Source organism: Blennius ocellaris, assembly GCF_963422515.1.
Source record: "Blennius ocellaris genome assembly, chromosome: 9".
Classification (NCBI taxonomy): domain Eukaryota; kingdom Metazoa; phylum Chordata; class Actinopteri; order Blenniiformes; family Blenniidae; genus Blennius; species Blennius ocellaris.
The window spans coordinates 3,656,577-3,672,104 of record NC_137658.1 but is presented as its reverse complement, the minus strand read 5'-3'; the positions used below and the strand labels follow the sequence as shown (position 1 = coordinate 3,672,104).

At 42.5% G+C, this 15,528-nt stretch overlaps 1 protein-coding gene across 1 annotated transcript; it reads right to left on the bottom strand.

Moving 5' to 3' along the window:
• Positions 1-7,952: 7,952 nt before the first annotated feature.
• Positions 7,953-15,114, bottom strand: hopx (HOP homeobox). The gene is made up of 2 exons (XM_080502110.1): positions 14,803-15,114; positions 7,953-8,205 (listed from the first exon to the last, which is right to left on the bottom strand). The coding sequence occupies exons 1-2, from the start codon at positions 14,953-14,955 to the stop codon at positions 8,128-8,130; spliced, it is 231 nt and encodes a 76-aa protein (XP_080358236.1). The 5' UTR covers positions 14,956-15,114; the 3' UTR covers positions 7,953-8,127.
• Positions 15,115-15,528: the final 414 nt, after the last annotated feature.

The following is a 15,528-nucleotide window of genomic DNA, read 5'->3' as shown; positions in this document are numbered from 1 at the left end:
CGCAACTGTCGCACTCCTCCAGGGTTTTGCTGTAAGAGTTCACATTGGACGAGAAACATTACAGGCCATTACACTCAACAGCTTGCAAAAGCACAATGATGTTGCATATTTGTAACACTTAGCAGCTATTGTATTGGTCAGTTTGTTTAAAAACACTCAAAATCATCAGAGATAAAGTTTGGACAAAATACCTGTTGACAGTCTCCGCATGGTCCAACTCCTCCAGGTGCTTTTCACTGGTTGAAGTCTTTTCTTCACTGACGGTGATGCTGGAGAAAAGAGGCTGAACATACTCATATTCGTAAGAGCTGCAATTGTTGCACTCCACCACCTGGTTGCTGTTGGACCTGGTGATGCTGGCAAGAAGCGGCTCAATATATTCCTCTTCCTCAGAGCTGCAATCATCAGATAGATAAACATTACAGGTGATTACATTCAACAGCTTAAAAAAGCACAATTATGTTGAATATTTGTAACACTTAGCAGCTACTGTATTGGTCTGTTTGTTTTAAAAGACCAAATCATCAGAGAAAGGAAGTTTTGACAAATACCTGTTGACAGACTCTGCAATGGCCAACTCCTCCAGCTGCTTTTCACTGGTTGAAGACTTTTCTTCACTGACGGTGATGCTGGAGAAAAGAGGCTGAACATACTCATATTCATAAGAGCTGCAATTGTCGCACTCCACCACCTGGTTGCTGTTGGACCTGGTGATGCTGGCAAGAAGCGGCTCAATATATTCCTCTTCCTCAGAGCTGCAATCACCAGATAGATAAACATTACAGGTCATTACACTCAACAGCTTGTAAAAGCACAATGATGTTGAATATTTGTAACACTTAGCAGCTACTGTATTGGTGTGGTTGTTTTAAAAGACTCAAAATTCATCAGAGAGAGAAAGTTTTGAAAAATACCTGTTGACAGTCTCTGAATGGTCCAACTCCTCCAGGTGCTTTTCACTGGTTGAAGTCTTTTCGTCACTGAAGGTGATGCTGGCGAAAAGAGGCTGAATATATTCCTCCTCCTCAGAGCTGCAATCATCACAATCCACCACGTGTTTGCTGCAAGAGTTCCCATTGGAAGATAAACAATCATTACACTGAACAGCTTGCAAAAGCACAATTATGTTAAATATTTGTAACACTTAGCATCTATTGTATTGGTCTGTTTGTTTAAAAAGAGTCAAAATCATCAGAGAGACGACGAGAGGACAAATACCTGTTGACAGACTCTGCGGGGTCCAACTCCTCCAGATGGTTTTCTTCAGGTGAAGCCTTCACTTCTGGAAAGAAATCTTTCTGCACCGAGGGAAACCCATGGCTTGTTCTTTCCTTGCCATTTTCCACCTCTTCATGCAGGTCCTTCAGTCCTTTTTCCAGACCACTGATTTTCTCCTGCTTGTCATTCAGACTTTTGAAGTACATCGCTGCAACTCCCCTCACCTCTGCCGCGAGGGACTGTCTGTTAATTGTGGGAGCGCCACAAATGTACTGTAAAACACAAGCAAAGACCATCATTAGACCTGCTCAATTAAATTTTTGCCTCAGTTACCTTAGAAAACGTCATGGTCTTCAATCTTCCTGTCATTTCATTTACATCCAAAATTACGTGGTTCTACTAGAAATACTTGTATTTAACAACAACTTACATTCAAAATCTGGACCACTCCGTGAAGCACCTTCCCCTCTCCGGTCTCCATCTCTGGAAGCTGTGGTGGTACCGTCAAGTTGTTCATCGTGTTGTAACGACAATCTGCAGCAAATATTTGTAATAATATATTGTCAATTTGTCACAGAAAATTGACAATTGGTAAGGTCACCAAATGTACTTTTTTGCATTCAACTCACAGTTTTGACGGAACTAGAGAATGTTGTCTGCAATCAAATCCTTGAGAGGAATCTCTAAGAGACTTGTGGATGAAGTCTCTTAGAGAGTCGCTGTCGCGTGTCTGACAATCGCTGGAGGGTGAAGAACTGGAAATAATAACTGGAAATCGAACTGGAAATCGAACTGGAACGTGGAGAGAAACAAGTGGCTGCCAATGCTGAACGAAGCTGATCCGGACTGAAAGGAAAAGGCCAAATCGGTTCTATCTGCTGTCTGTCCTGTGATGTGTCCTTTGATGTGCCTCAAGGGGCGGGGCCTCGTGGGGGAGGAGCCTCGTGGATGACATCAAAGGACCTTTGATCATTTTGATCTTCTCCAGTGTTTTAAAGATCCATTTATGGCACATCAAAGGACACATCAAAGGACAGACAGCAGATAGAACCGATTTTTTTGCCTTTTCCTTTCAGTCCGGATCAGCTTTGTTCAGCATTGGCAGCCACTTGTTTCTCTCCACGTTCCAGTTCGATTTCCAGTTCGATTTCCAGTTCTTCACCCTCCAGCGATTGTGAGACACGCGACAGCGATTCTCCAAGAGACTTCATCCACTGCGAGATTCCTCTCAAGGATTTGATTGCAAACAACATTCTCTATTTCCGTCAAAACTGTGAGTTGAATGCAAAAAAGTACATTTGGTGACCTTACCAACTGTCAATTTTCTGTGACAAATTGACAATATATTATTCCAAATACTTGCTGCAGATTGTTGTTACAACACGATGAACAACTTGACGGTACCACCACAGCTTCCAGAGATGGAGACCGGAGAGGGGAATGTGCTTCACGGAGTGGTCCAGATTTTGAATGTAAGTTGTTGTTAAATACAAGTATTTCTAGTAGAACCACGTAATTTTGGGTGTAAATGAAATGAGAGGAAGATTGAAGACCATAACGTTTTCTAAGGTAACTGAGGCAAACATTAAATTGAGCAGGTCTAATGATGGTCTTTGCTTGTGTTTTACAGTACATTTGTGGCGCTCCCACAATTAACAGACAGTCCCTCGCGGCAGAGGTGAGGGGAGTTGCAGCGATGTACTTCAAAAATCTGAATGACAAGCAGGAGAAAATCAGTGGTCTGGACAAAGAGCTGAAGGACCTGCATGAAGAGGTGGAAAATGGCAAGGAAAGAACAAGCCATGGGTTTCCCTCAGTGCAGAAAGATTTCTTTCCAGAAGTGAAGGCTTCACCTGAAGAAAACCATCTGGAGGAGTTGGACCTCGCAGAGTCTGTCAACAGGTATTTGTCCTCTCGTCGTCTCTCTGATGATTTTGAGTCTTTTTAAGCAAATAGACCAATAGAATAGATGCTAAGTGTTACAAATATTTAACATAATTGTGCTTTTGCAAGCTGTTCAGTGTAATGATTGTTTATCTTCCAATGGGAACTCTTGCAGCAAACACGTGGTGGATTGTGATGATTGCAGCTCTGAGGAGGAGGAATATATTCAGCCTCTTTTCGCCAGCATCACCTTCAGTGACGAAAAGAGTTTCAACAGTGAAAACCACTTGGAGGAGTTGGACCATTCAGAGACTGTCAACAGGTATTTTTCAAAACTTTCTCTCTCTGATGAATTTTGAGTCTTTTAAAACAACCACACCAATACAGTAGCTGCTAAGTGTTACAAATATTCAACATCATTGTGCTTTTACAAGCTGTTGAGTGTAATGACCTGTAATGTTTATCTATCTGGTGATTGCAGCTCTGAGGAAGAGGAATATATTGAGCCACTTCTTGCCAGCATCACCAGGTCCAACAGCAACCAGGTGGTGGAGTGCAACAATTGCAGCTCTTACGAATATGAGTATGTTCAGCCTCTTTTCTCCAGCATCACCGTCAGTGAAGAAAAGCCTTCAACCAGTGAAAAGCACCTGGAGGAGTTGGACCATGCGGAGACTGTCAACAGGTATTTTGTCCAAACTTTATCTCTGATGATTTTGAGTCTTTTTAAACACACCACCAAATGAAATAACTGCTCAATGTTACACGTATTTGACACAATTGTGCTTTTGCAAGCTGTGTAATGATTGTTTATCTTCCATTGTGAACTCTTGCAGCAAACACGTGGTGGAGTGTGATGATTGCAGCTCTGAGGAAGAGGAATATATTCAGCCACTTTTCGCCAGCATCACCTTCACTGACGAAAAAACTTCAGCCAACGAACAGCACCAGGAGGAGTTGGCCATTGCAGAGACTGTCAACAGGTATTTGTCACAACTCTCTTTTTCTGATGATTTGGTCTTTTAAAACAGACCCATTGATCAGTTGGATGCTAAGTGTTACACATATTTAACATCATTGTGCTTTTACAAGCTGTTGAGTGTAATGACCTGTAATGTTTATCTATCTGGTGATTGCAGCTCTGAGGAAGAGGAATATATTGAGCCGCTTCTTGCCAGCATCACCAGGTCCAACAGCAACCAGGTGGTGGAGTGCAACAATTGCAGCTCTTACGAATATGAGTATGTTCAGCCTCTTTTCTCCAGCATCACCGTCAGTGAAGAAAAGCCTTCAACCAGTGAAAAGCAGCTGGAGGAGTTGGACCATGCAGAGACTGTCAACAGGTATTTTGTCCAAACTTTATCTCTGATGATTTTGAGTCTTTTTAAACAAACAGACCAATACAATAGCTGCTAAGTGTTACAAATATTCAACATCATTGTGCTTTTGCAAGCTGTTGAGTGTAATGGCCTGTAATGTTTCTCGTCCAATGTGAACTCTTACAGCAAACCCCTGGAGGAGTGCGACAGTTGCATTTCTTATGAATATGACTATATTGAGCCACTACTTGCCAGCATCACCTGGCCCGGATGCAAATATTGGTCCAAATATAGTCCATCTGACCTGAACAAGAAGGACCAGGCCCCGGAACAACATGTCTCGCAACAACCTTCAGCCTCTGTCAACAGGTATTTGTCTAAACTCTACGGCTCTGAGGAGTTTTAGTATTTTAAGAAAAAAGACTAACTGAACTGAAACTAACAATTTTCCTTCTTGCTTATTAAAGATCACCACAACCTAGTAAAGAGGAGACAAAGGTCGCAACTTCTGACTGCTCCTCCAACCCGACGGAAAAGAACCAGCCCAACAATAATCCAAGTAAGCACCTCAATGACAAGACAAGCTGTTGTTCATAATTGAAAAATGACTGGATCGGTTGGATGGGCTTTATTTTCTGTCTAGTTAATTAGAGAGCTTCACTAACCTTGGTTGATAGGCTGTTTAACCAGCATTGTTTAACACAAAACACATTTTGGTTTTCAGATGGAGGACAAGGAAAGAAGTTTGTGACCAGAAGACAAGAGAAGAAAGCAAAACAACAGAAGAAGAGAAGAGCTTCACGATGGTGAACCAGAGACGCCATTTTCTGGGAGCCTGTTGTTTGTCTTCTGTTAATTCAACATGTAAATAAAACCCAATTTTGTTTGACACCATGGGAATGTCTCATCTGTAATTTGATGCCTTTGGGAGATATTTTCAGCTTCCCTCTGCTTCATTATTCACATTTATACACATTTTGACCCGGGTGTGTGTGTGTGTGTGTGTGTGTGAAGTGAAGTGACAGTAGAAGTGTTTTTTTTGTCACCTGTAAAAGGTCAGGAGTGACGAATTAATTAATGAAAGCCTCAGGAAAACAACACATTTGGAAAGTTAAAAAAAACTATCATATGTTATCAACAGTGAACAGAGAGAAGCAATGAAAACAGTGCGGAAAGTTAAAAGGATCAAATGTTGTGGCCCTTAAAAAAATTGGCGTGAAAGTGGCAGGTTCAAGTTTCTGGATTCAAGACGTTGCAGGACGGATTCCTCGGCGGCTCCGCCGTGTCCTCTTGGCAACGCACAAAAAGCAAAGCGCAATTCACATTCTGCACACGCTCTCCCGCCACGCCGCTTTCCTCTGAGGCGACTCCGGGACGAACGGGAGACATTTTCATTCACAAATCAGGCGCCCCCGTGACCCCCGGCATGTTTTCCAGCTCTCGCCCCCCCCCAGTATGAACTCCCACCGCTCTGCTTCCATATTCATGGTGGAGGAATCGAGCTGTGTGGTCGCCGTCATGTTTATTCTACTGTCATTAGTCCGGGGATGAGTTGAACGCCGCTGGCAGCAAATCAAAAACAACACTGAAAACAGAACAAACCAGACCAAACAACATTTTTTATTGCTATTAAAGCATCGGGTGACAGGAGACTTCCTCATATTTTAAATTCTTTCGGTGCTGCTGAGATGTCGGGATATCTTCACAGCCTCGACTTGTTTAACATGATTAACAAGATCAAATAGAAAGAATTTTGCAAAGAAGTGAACAGAGCAGTAGCTCTCGTCTCATCCAAGATTTTATTTAGAAGAAATATGTGAAATCGTCGACTGATCCACAAATAAAAACCACTAGTCACACAGTTTCCTTACTTTTTGTTTGATAAATATCCAGATTTAAGAAAGAAAGAAAGAAAGACTGAATTTATATTATTGCTATAATTATACCTGCTCTATTAAAATACATATTTCCCCTTTTATTTCGTTAAAACACTCTTAACTGGATAATCGTTGCTTCTAATTTGCTGATTTAGCACTTTTGAGAACTGAAAAAACAAGAAAAACAATCCATTTACAAGTAATCCGGTCAAGCTGCAGAGTAAATGTTGATGTATGAGTGAGAGGACGGAGAGACTAAACTGAGACTTTGCCCAAAAATTGCAAAAAAAACGAAAAGAAAACTTGTTTTCTTTAGTGGGTGTGACTTTTTTTCACACGAGGCTAAACAGAGGAAAACCCCCTCTGGGGTTCTGTATTTCTATAATTACCCTCCAGTGTGTGTGTGTGTGTGTGTGTGTGTGTGTGGGGAGGGGTATTCTACATGCTCACTTTCTGGAATAAACAGGAATATCATAACTCATGAATGTTCCAGTGTTGGACACCTGTGAATGGCGGCAGTGTGTCTCACCTGTCGGTCTGGGTGTTGGTTCCCACGATCAGAGCGTTTCTCGCCTCCAGCTCCTTGGCAGGGGGGGGGGGAACCCCACCCGGCTCCTCCGGCCCTCCTCCACCCAGACGGAGCTCAGAGTGTCTTTATGACCTGGAAAGTGAGAGTCGCAAGCGCAAATATGTATAAAACACAGAAATTCTCCTGGATTCAGACTCGTACATCCACTTCTTAAAGCTCCTGGTGCAAATAAAGTAACCCTTCATACATGTGGATGCATTTGTAAAGTCTGAATGGATCCATCATCAGAAAGTCTTATTTTCTCATAATATTGGTCACGTGAATAAATTCATTTCCATCATGAATCATTATATAAATGGTTGGAGATGAAGAAAAGGCTGAAATCGACCCTCAAAAAATGTTGAATCTCGAAAAAGTTCGTCAAAATCCGTGTCGCGGTTTTGATGTAATCCTGCAAACAGACGAACAAACAGATAAATGATTTTTATTACGTAATGAGTGCAAAAACACACTTCTGGGTCGTTGGGGACCTGGAAGCTGGAGAAGCCAACTCTGGGTCAGGAGTTTGCGGGTTCAATTCCCACAGCGGAGACCTAACCTAACCCTTGACCCCCAATATGGCCACCAACCGCCTCCTGGGAATAGGAAGGGTCAGTGCAGGAAAGGGAATTTCCCAAAACGCGATTAATGATCCTATGAATTCATCCTCGACACCAGAGGGGCCAGAAGCACCTCCATGTCAGGGATTTGTATTATGAGAGCGTTGTCTTTTAATTCTAATCGACATGTCTGCATTATCGCGTTTTCCCATGACGGAGTGGCCGTTACATGAGCAACCGCGACTGTCGCTGCGCCCCAAGGTGGAAAACAGACTTTCTAGTGAGATCACATCCTCTTTTACATTCATGGAAATGAAAAGACAGAGAGAGAGAGAGAGAGAGGGAAAAAAAGAGACAATGACATGACATCACCTGACATTTGTTTAGCTCACGATGGCAGATTTATCCCCACATGTTCCAGCAGTGTCCATTATAACCCCCCCCACCACCACCTCTTTTATAGTCTATAGCTCACATGTAAACAAAGCAGCAGAAAACAAAAGAGGCGGTTCCTCCTCACTTTCAATAATAATGTTTTTATTTCTGTAAACATGCCGGTTACAATTGGCAACGACAACAAGACACAAGCACCTTCACATTCCACAAGATAAAATAGCTTCAGAGATACAGAGGAGAAGAAGAGAGGAGGTCAGTTCGTCCGCGAGGAGTAAATCTCCATCCAGAAGGAGGCGAGGAAAGTCTCATTGGAACACCGACCCCTCTTTCGGCGGGAGACCCTCGGCCTGCCTCCACTGCTCGTTACGCAGCTTGAACCAGAGCTGCAGGAGACAAAGAGAAAGAAGCATTTCAGGAAGGGTTGTTTTTTTGTATTTTTTTTCTTTATCCGAGAAACACGAGAGCTGTGACGTAAACCGATTCCTGATCCTCCGTGAAGCAACGTCCATCCTCAGGCTTCAGGTCAACTTTACGTGAATGAAAGTCGTTTGACGAGTGTAAAGAAAGAAACCCCATCGACGTTTGAGTTTTTAATATGTGTGTCGTTAAAACTTAATAGTAGAAATAGGTTACCTGCTTCCACTTCAACTAATAAACTAAATATGATGGATCCCTCTTATCTTTATTCACGAGTGGAAATTAAAACATTATTTATTTAAAGTTCACATTCATGTGATTTCTATATTGAACATGAACGTTTAATTGCCATCTAATGTCCATTTAACTTTTTAGCTCTTGTGTCTGGCCCTTTAAGAGGCATGGTACGGCACGGTGCCTGGCCCTTTAAGAGACACGGAACGGCACGGTGCCTGGCCCTTTAAGAGGCATGGTATGGCAAGGTATGGCATGGTGTCTGGCCCTTTAAGAGGCACAGTGCCTGGCCCTTTAAGAGGAATGGCACAAACGTTACTATCCCAGGGCCGTTTATTTATTTATTTTTTTTCATCCAGAGCACGAACAAAAAAACACCTCAAAATATACGGAACATTTAGTAATAGTGTCCTATGACTTTTGTTAACGATTCTGCGGATCGTTTCTCCTAAAGATCGCAAAATTTAAAAAAAGTTAAAACTTTTATTTCGGTGTAAATAGGAGCACGTGTACAAAAACAACGTTCATAAAATTCAGGAATAGTGCGCTATGACTTTTACTAATTATTCTGCGAACAATTTCCTATAAAGAAAAGCAAAAAAATGTGAAACATTGTCCAGAAAAAGACGAAATAAAGGGAATACTAGGAGCAGCGAGCAGCAGGCACACACATAAAATAAAACATATCATAAATATCCTCATATTATACAAAGATTCATGTGTCAGTTAAAAACACAACATCTTTATTAGTTTCCCACACAGGGTGAGAAGATTATCGGCCTGATGCTGATGTCATGATGTCGCTTCAAGGTTACACTGTTTTTTTTAAAAACAAAAACAAAAAAATCTGCTAAAACAAACCGTTTCTTATCTCGAGCATAAACTGTTTGATGTCAGATAAACAAAGTGACGTCGCTGCCCGACGACAGAATCACGTTCCAGTCACAGTTTGTGACTCAGAGGCTCTGAATCGACCTCCAGGCTCATTTCTATTGAGGAAAACCACAAAAAAAAAAGATTTCCATCAGATTTTTGAGAAAATACAGACACTGAACGAGCCCGTTTGTATTCCTGTGCTCTGACGCTAAAGTCCAGAATGACGACGCCACACACCCGTGACCCCTGACCCCTGACCCCCGCCCCCCCGCTGAGCGGTGATGTAATGTCGGTGACGGCGAAGGGTGCTGGAGGCTGGACGATTTCCACATTTCCTCATGAGGACACATGAGATTCTCACTTGGAGTCTCGTCTAGCTCCGCCCCCCACCCCCACCCCCTGCCGCTTAAAAGTTACACGCAAAGTACAAAACGTCTCGAAGCGTCACACGTGAAGGACGACCGTCAGATTTATAACCCCGCTGAGCCGCACAATGGCGCTTGTGTCGGCCTCTCCTGCCGGCTCCGTTACATAAGGAGGCCTTTTTTTTTTTTTTCTTTCTTTCTTTTCCCAAACTTGCCGCGCCGAAAAACAAATAAACGGCTCTGCGGTGGGAGCCTCAAACACGTGGGAGCCTCAAACACGCCGCCCCGCCGTCCATTGTGAAGGTTGTTGATGTGAAACTGGGGGGGGGGGGAGTGGCGGGGAGGGAGTGGCGTTTCGCTCGCTTGAACCTTCCTTCCACTTGCAGCTTTTGTTCGACACACAAAAACGATGGTCGGGAGGCAAAAGAAAAGCCAAAGGAGGGGAAAAAAAACACACACACACACACACACACACACACACACACACACACACACACACACACACACACACACACACACACACACACACACACACACACACACACACACACACACACACACACGTGAGATGAAGCGACCTCTGGCTCACCCCCGGCTCTCGTCAGGTCGCCGCAGCTTTTCCCACCTTTGTTTTTGTTTTGTTTTTTTGTGTGTTTTTAACGCTGAATGGGACAGAAGAGGCTGGATCATGAGGCTCAGCGGCGAAACGTTTGCAGCCAAACCTTTCAAAAGGTTTCAACCTTCTCTTTGTATGAAAATTTCATCTGTACAGAGCAAATTTAAAAAACAAAAAAAAACAAACTGCTGAGATATTTCCCGAGGGAGCCGGAACAGAACAGGAGCGATTAATCACTCCAGAGCCGCAGTAAAAAAAAAATCCAACTATGAAAAACAAGCCTCACACTCGCAGGATCAAAGATCAAAACGTGCGATGACTAAAATATCAACACATCATGTTAACATCTCTGATCGTTGGGATCAGTACGTTTAAATTACATCGCTCCTTCTCTTGGGCCTGATTTGAACCAAATGGACGTTTCACACATTAAGGTTTAGTGATATCAGGTCGACGTGTTCAAACAAACTAGAGATCAATACAAACGTCTTTGTTCTTCCAGATCACAGCAGTTAGAAGACGTCATCCGACTGTTGAGCGACGACGGTGGACGAAAACCTAATTTGCCGCATTTCAGTTTATCTTCTGCAGATGTTGACGCTGCGATTTATTGACTTTGTTGGGTTTGTTTTTTTTGGGGGGGGGGCTGATTTTTGACCTTTGACCTTTTGAAATAATGACAAAAATACAAGATCTAATGCGTTCGGCCGATTTAAGCATTTATTCATTACAGGAAACGTGTATTGAATAAAGCGTCCTCTATTTATTAGTCATAATATCACAATGGCGCATTAACGACCCTTCTCACGGGAATGTTTTTGCAGATTTTCAGTCTGTCCATTCATTTTCTGCTTGGCGGCAGGATACATCCTCCGCTGCTCCACACCTACATTTTCCACAAACAGGTTTGCTGTTCCAATCGTTGCATATTTGGAAATTTTTCTTCACCTCTGCAGCTTTTCTCAAACGCTTCTATGTTTTCCACGACTGGAAAACGTAGAAGCATTTCTCCACTTCTACATCAGCGATCATTAAAATGTTCATGTCATCTTTATTAAAGTCTGTTGGGACTTATCATCTAATGTTTGTACGAAGAAACAGAAACTATCATGACATGAAAATCTAATAAATTGACATGTTGGCAGGTTGAACGAGCTTCATAAATTCACTATTATCTCTGTTTTCTGAACAGGACGAAGCATTTTTGCCGCCAAGATGAAGAGTTTTCTCATTTTGGAAGCGAACGTGGAAAAGCCAGCCTCAGATACCAAGAGACCATTTACAATATTATCATCAGTGACGGGCGGCTCCTGGGATCGTTCACTTGATTGAGTCTGGAACTCCTTAAAAAACAGTTTGGATGGAAAACATGAAGAATGACCACATCGTCCATTAATCTGACATCACTTTCCAGAAATGTCCTCCTTTTTAAAAGGTGTGTTGTTTTTTTTTGTTTTTTTTACACTGATGACAAATTTCATTTTGTACATTTTAATGGCAACAATAATCACATAAAAGAATTGATGGGATTGACGATGTATTGATCTCGCAATACCACAAGTGGCCACGAGGAGAAAGTGTCAACAAGGAGAGTAAACTGCATTTTTTTTTTCAGTTTAAAATAAAAAAAAAAAGATTTTTATCATAGGGAAAAGATTGTTATGGTATCTTGCTGAAATGTTTAAGTTTATCCTCATAGTACACCTGTTTCAGTTTAAAACTGGACTTCAGCAGTTCTTTTAAGTTTTTACAAATGGCTTCATTAAATACAAACATTCATTATATTTTGATTAAGCTGTTAATGTTTTCTCCATTTCTGATTTTAACTCATTCAAAAGAGAAGGTGTGAGTCTGTGAATGTCTTGAGCTTCATTTCTCTTCTATACATCGTCACATATTGCATCTTTCACCAGAGCAATAAAGCTAAAGTTTAAGTATTTCACCAGCATTTTGCGCCTTTTTACACTCCTTATATAAGTTCCGCGTCTTCTCAGAGAGCCGTCACGTGTAGTTTAACTGCAACTACATTCATCTTCCAAAGCGACATTAGCTCTGATTGAACTCTAAAAGAATCTTTATGTGACAGTTGTGCCTTGAAGCGAAGTGAAACCGGTTTGTGAGGCCGAACCGGAAAAACAGCGTTTAATCCCGTTCAATGTTCCGAGCGAGAAGCGCACGCCTCCCAACTCCCCGTCGCTCACCTGTCGTCCTCCACAAAACCAACAAGGTCAGAAATTTGCCTCCGGAGCGAGTCTGAGGCTGCGCCGGCCTCACGTGGCAAAGATTTACATGTGTGGGGGGGGGGACAAATCCATATTTGTTTGATGGATCCTCAAACGAGGGCGTTCAATTGTCAGATGAGACCTCGGCCATTTTGCCCTTTGAAAAAAAAAAAATTGTAATGCGCTTGTGAGGGTTTTTCTCACCAGGACCTGCAGTATCTGGCGGCGCCTGCATAGCTTCAGCTTCATGCGGCGTTATCGCTGCTCTGAGGCTTCGCATCTGGCTGCTGATGTGGCAGATGCCCGGACTTTACAGTAAAGCCAGAGGCATTCCTCCGAGAGGAGAGGTGGAGGGAGTGTTTACACGTGGGAGTGAGGAGCCGAAATGCCGCGGTATTAAAAGCAAAAGGTTTGGATAATTAAAATGTCTTTTTTTCCCCCTCTTGACTTCATTACTGGAGCGAAAGCTGTAATTTTATCATTATTTGATCATTTTGAATGTTATTTAAGACTTTTTGGGGCTTTAAAGCTGCAGTGAGAACAAAATAAATGGACTAGTCATCAGTATATAGTGCCTATTTGTTCTTTATGTCATCTATAAGGCAATTAAAACAAAAAACGTTCTGTTTAAAATACATTTTTTTGTCTTGATGCGTCTTAATAAATGAAATATTTTCCATCCTGACTCTATCAACATACTATTCACTTTTTTTTTTTATAGCATACGTTATGAAACAAGTTAAATTTTAAGTTTTAGTTAAAGGGGCAAGAGGCAAAATGGAAGTCATGCCTCTGTTGTACACTGGGTGGCAATGTTGAGTCAATAAAGTAAAGCTTATGATTCGTATAGTTTTTCCATAATTTTGGTTTTTTTTTTCTCAGTTTGTCGTGAGGTCGAGTATAATAATGGTAAAAATAATGGCAGCTACTCATCCTGCTGCTTCTTTCCATGACTCAATACGCCACCTTGTGGCGGAAGCTTGTACTGAAACACTAAACTAGCCTGGTTAAGCTGCAACTTTAGCAGATTTTGGAAAGAACATCACAAATTAAGTCTTTGCGACGACATTTAAAGTGTCGTTTTTGTCTTTTTCTGCTGATTTTTCACGTTTAATTTCATTTCACAATGTAAATTCTCGCATATTTACAGTTTAACTTTCACATTTATTTAATTTGCGCCGTGGTAAGCCGTTCATTTCCCATTGATAGTTGACGCATGTTCACCGTGAAATAAAGAACATGCATGTCAAATGGTCATTTTTTCTGCACCGCAAACTAGAGAATATTTCACGTGTGAATGAAAATGTGATTCCTTTCTCGTGGTGAAGCGCCGAGGCGGCGGGAGACATGAACAGTCAAAGCAGCTAATGAACCTCCCAGCAGATGTCGTGAGCCCCGCGGCCCCTTCGCCACGCGATTAACGGCTCCTTTCCTGTCACTCGGGGGCCTCCGGCACCCTGAACCATGACTCACTGTTTGGGAGGATTAGCAGCAGTTGCAGGCGGACCTGAAAAAAGCAGCAGGAAACTCAACTCCGGCGTGACTTCATCGGTAAAAACAAACCTGGCGGTCGGCGGGGCGGCGACGGCGGGTCAGTTTGCACCCAGATGAGCATTGTCTCGTCACACGGCGAGATTTCTACACTCTGGGAGGGAAGGACTCATCTGGAGTCACTCTGACGGGCTTGTTTTGGTCAGAGGTCACCTGAGTGGAACCTCATAAAAGACCCCAGAGGAAAGTTTAACATTAACCTGCACAGGTCATGAATCATTTATTGTAGTGAGGGAAGGAAGGAAACACTGACTGGAGTGATGCTTTTAAGTGTGTTTATTTAATGAAAGTGAGAGAGATGATGTCTTCTTTTTTTTTTTTCCTTTAACAAAAACCTCCCATAAAGTTAGTGTCAGCAGTATTTGCAATCTCATAAAAATAAATTTAAAAAAAAGAACTAAAGGTTGCTTCCATCTCTCATAATTAATTCAAATGTTAAGTGCTACTTTGCACAGCCAATAAAAACACTTCCCTCCCTGCGCGAGTCGCTTCAGTGTGCCAGAATGGAAACTAATCCAACTTTACAATGAAAAGAAAATGAGACAAGGTGAGTGTTTGTGGATGAAATGGGATTCAGTCGGAGGAGATTTTGCGTAAAATCAACCAAAACAAAATTCTTCTATTTTTAACCGATTAGAAAAAGTTTTTTTTTTTTTTTTTTTTAAAGTGATGGTTGGTATAAATCAGGCTGGCTCTCACCTCCGTATCCTCCTCACTCAGTCCGCACTCCGCCGCCACCAGCATGAGCGTCGTCATGTCCGGATGCTTGCTGACGTTGTTAAAATTGTACTCCAGAGTTTTGACCTGGTCCTCGGACAGCTGCGGGCACGACTGCATCGTCTGCGACGCCATAGTTCCCTTTTTTTTTTAATATCCCCCCGGTTTGCTGTGGGTCTCCCGGCTTGCAGGTTTCTCTCCCTCCTCCACCTCCTCCTACACCTCCTTCTTCGTCTCTCCCCCCGCTGTCTGGATGCGGTGCAGTTGCGCAACAGCTGGACGCGCGGATGGAGCGGCTGGAGACGCACTGACAGCTCTGCAGCGTGTGTGGAGGCTTTACTACTGTCAACAGAGGCGCGTCATCAGGCCACGCCCACTGCCGCACAAGCCCCTCCTCCAAAACACCCGAGGAGGAGGAGGAGGAGGAGGAAGAGGAGGGACAATCCCAGCTCCGACTGTTCTGGGAGAGTGAAAAGCGCTCACACGGGAATAAATAGGTAAGAATCATAAATCACACATTTTTGTTGTTGTTGTTGTTGTTGTTGTGGTACAATAAAACTGGTACATTGAAGCAGAAAGTTGATTTCCAAGGCCGAAAAAAGGAAATCAAGTGGAAAAAAACACAAAAAGTTTCAACTATTGATGCAAACAAACATATTTCTGGTGTGTTTTCTTCTTCACCAGGAGATTTTAATCACAGTGTGATAA

Bases quoted from the DNA above. Each gene is read 5' to 3' on its own strand.
- hopx (XM_080502110.1), bottom strand. From the start codon at position 14,955: ATGGCGTCGCAGACGATGCAGTCGTGCCCGCAGCTGTCCGAGGACCAG. The intron at 8,206-14,802 runs GTGAGAGCCAGC...TGTCTCCTGCAG, and splicing joins TGAGTGAGGAGGATACGGAG to CTCTGGTTCAAGCTGCGTAA.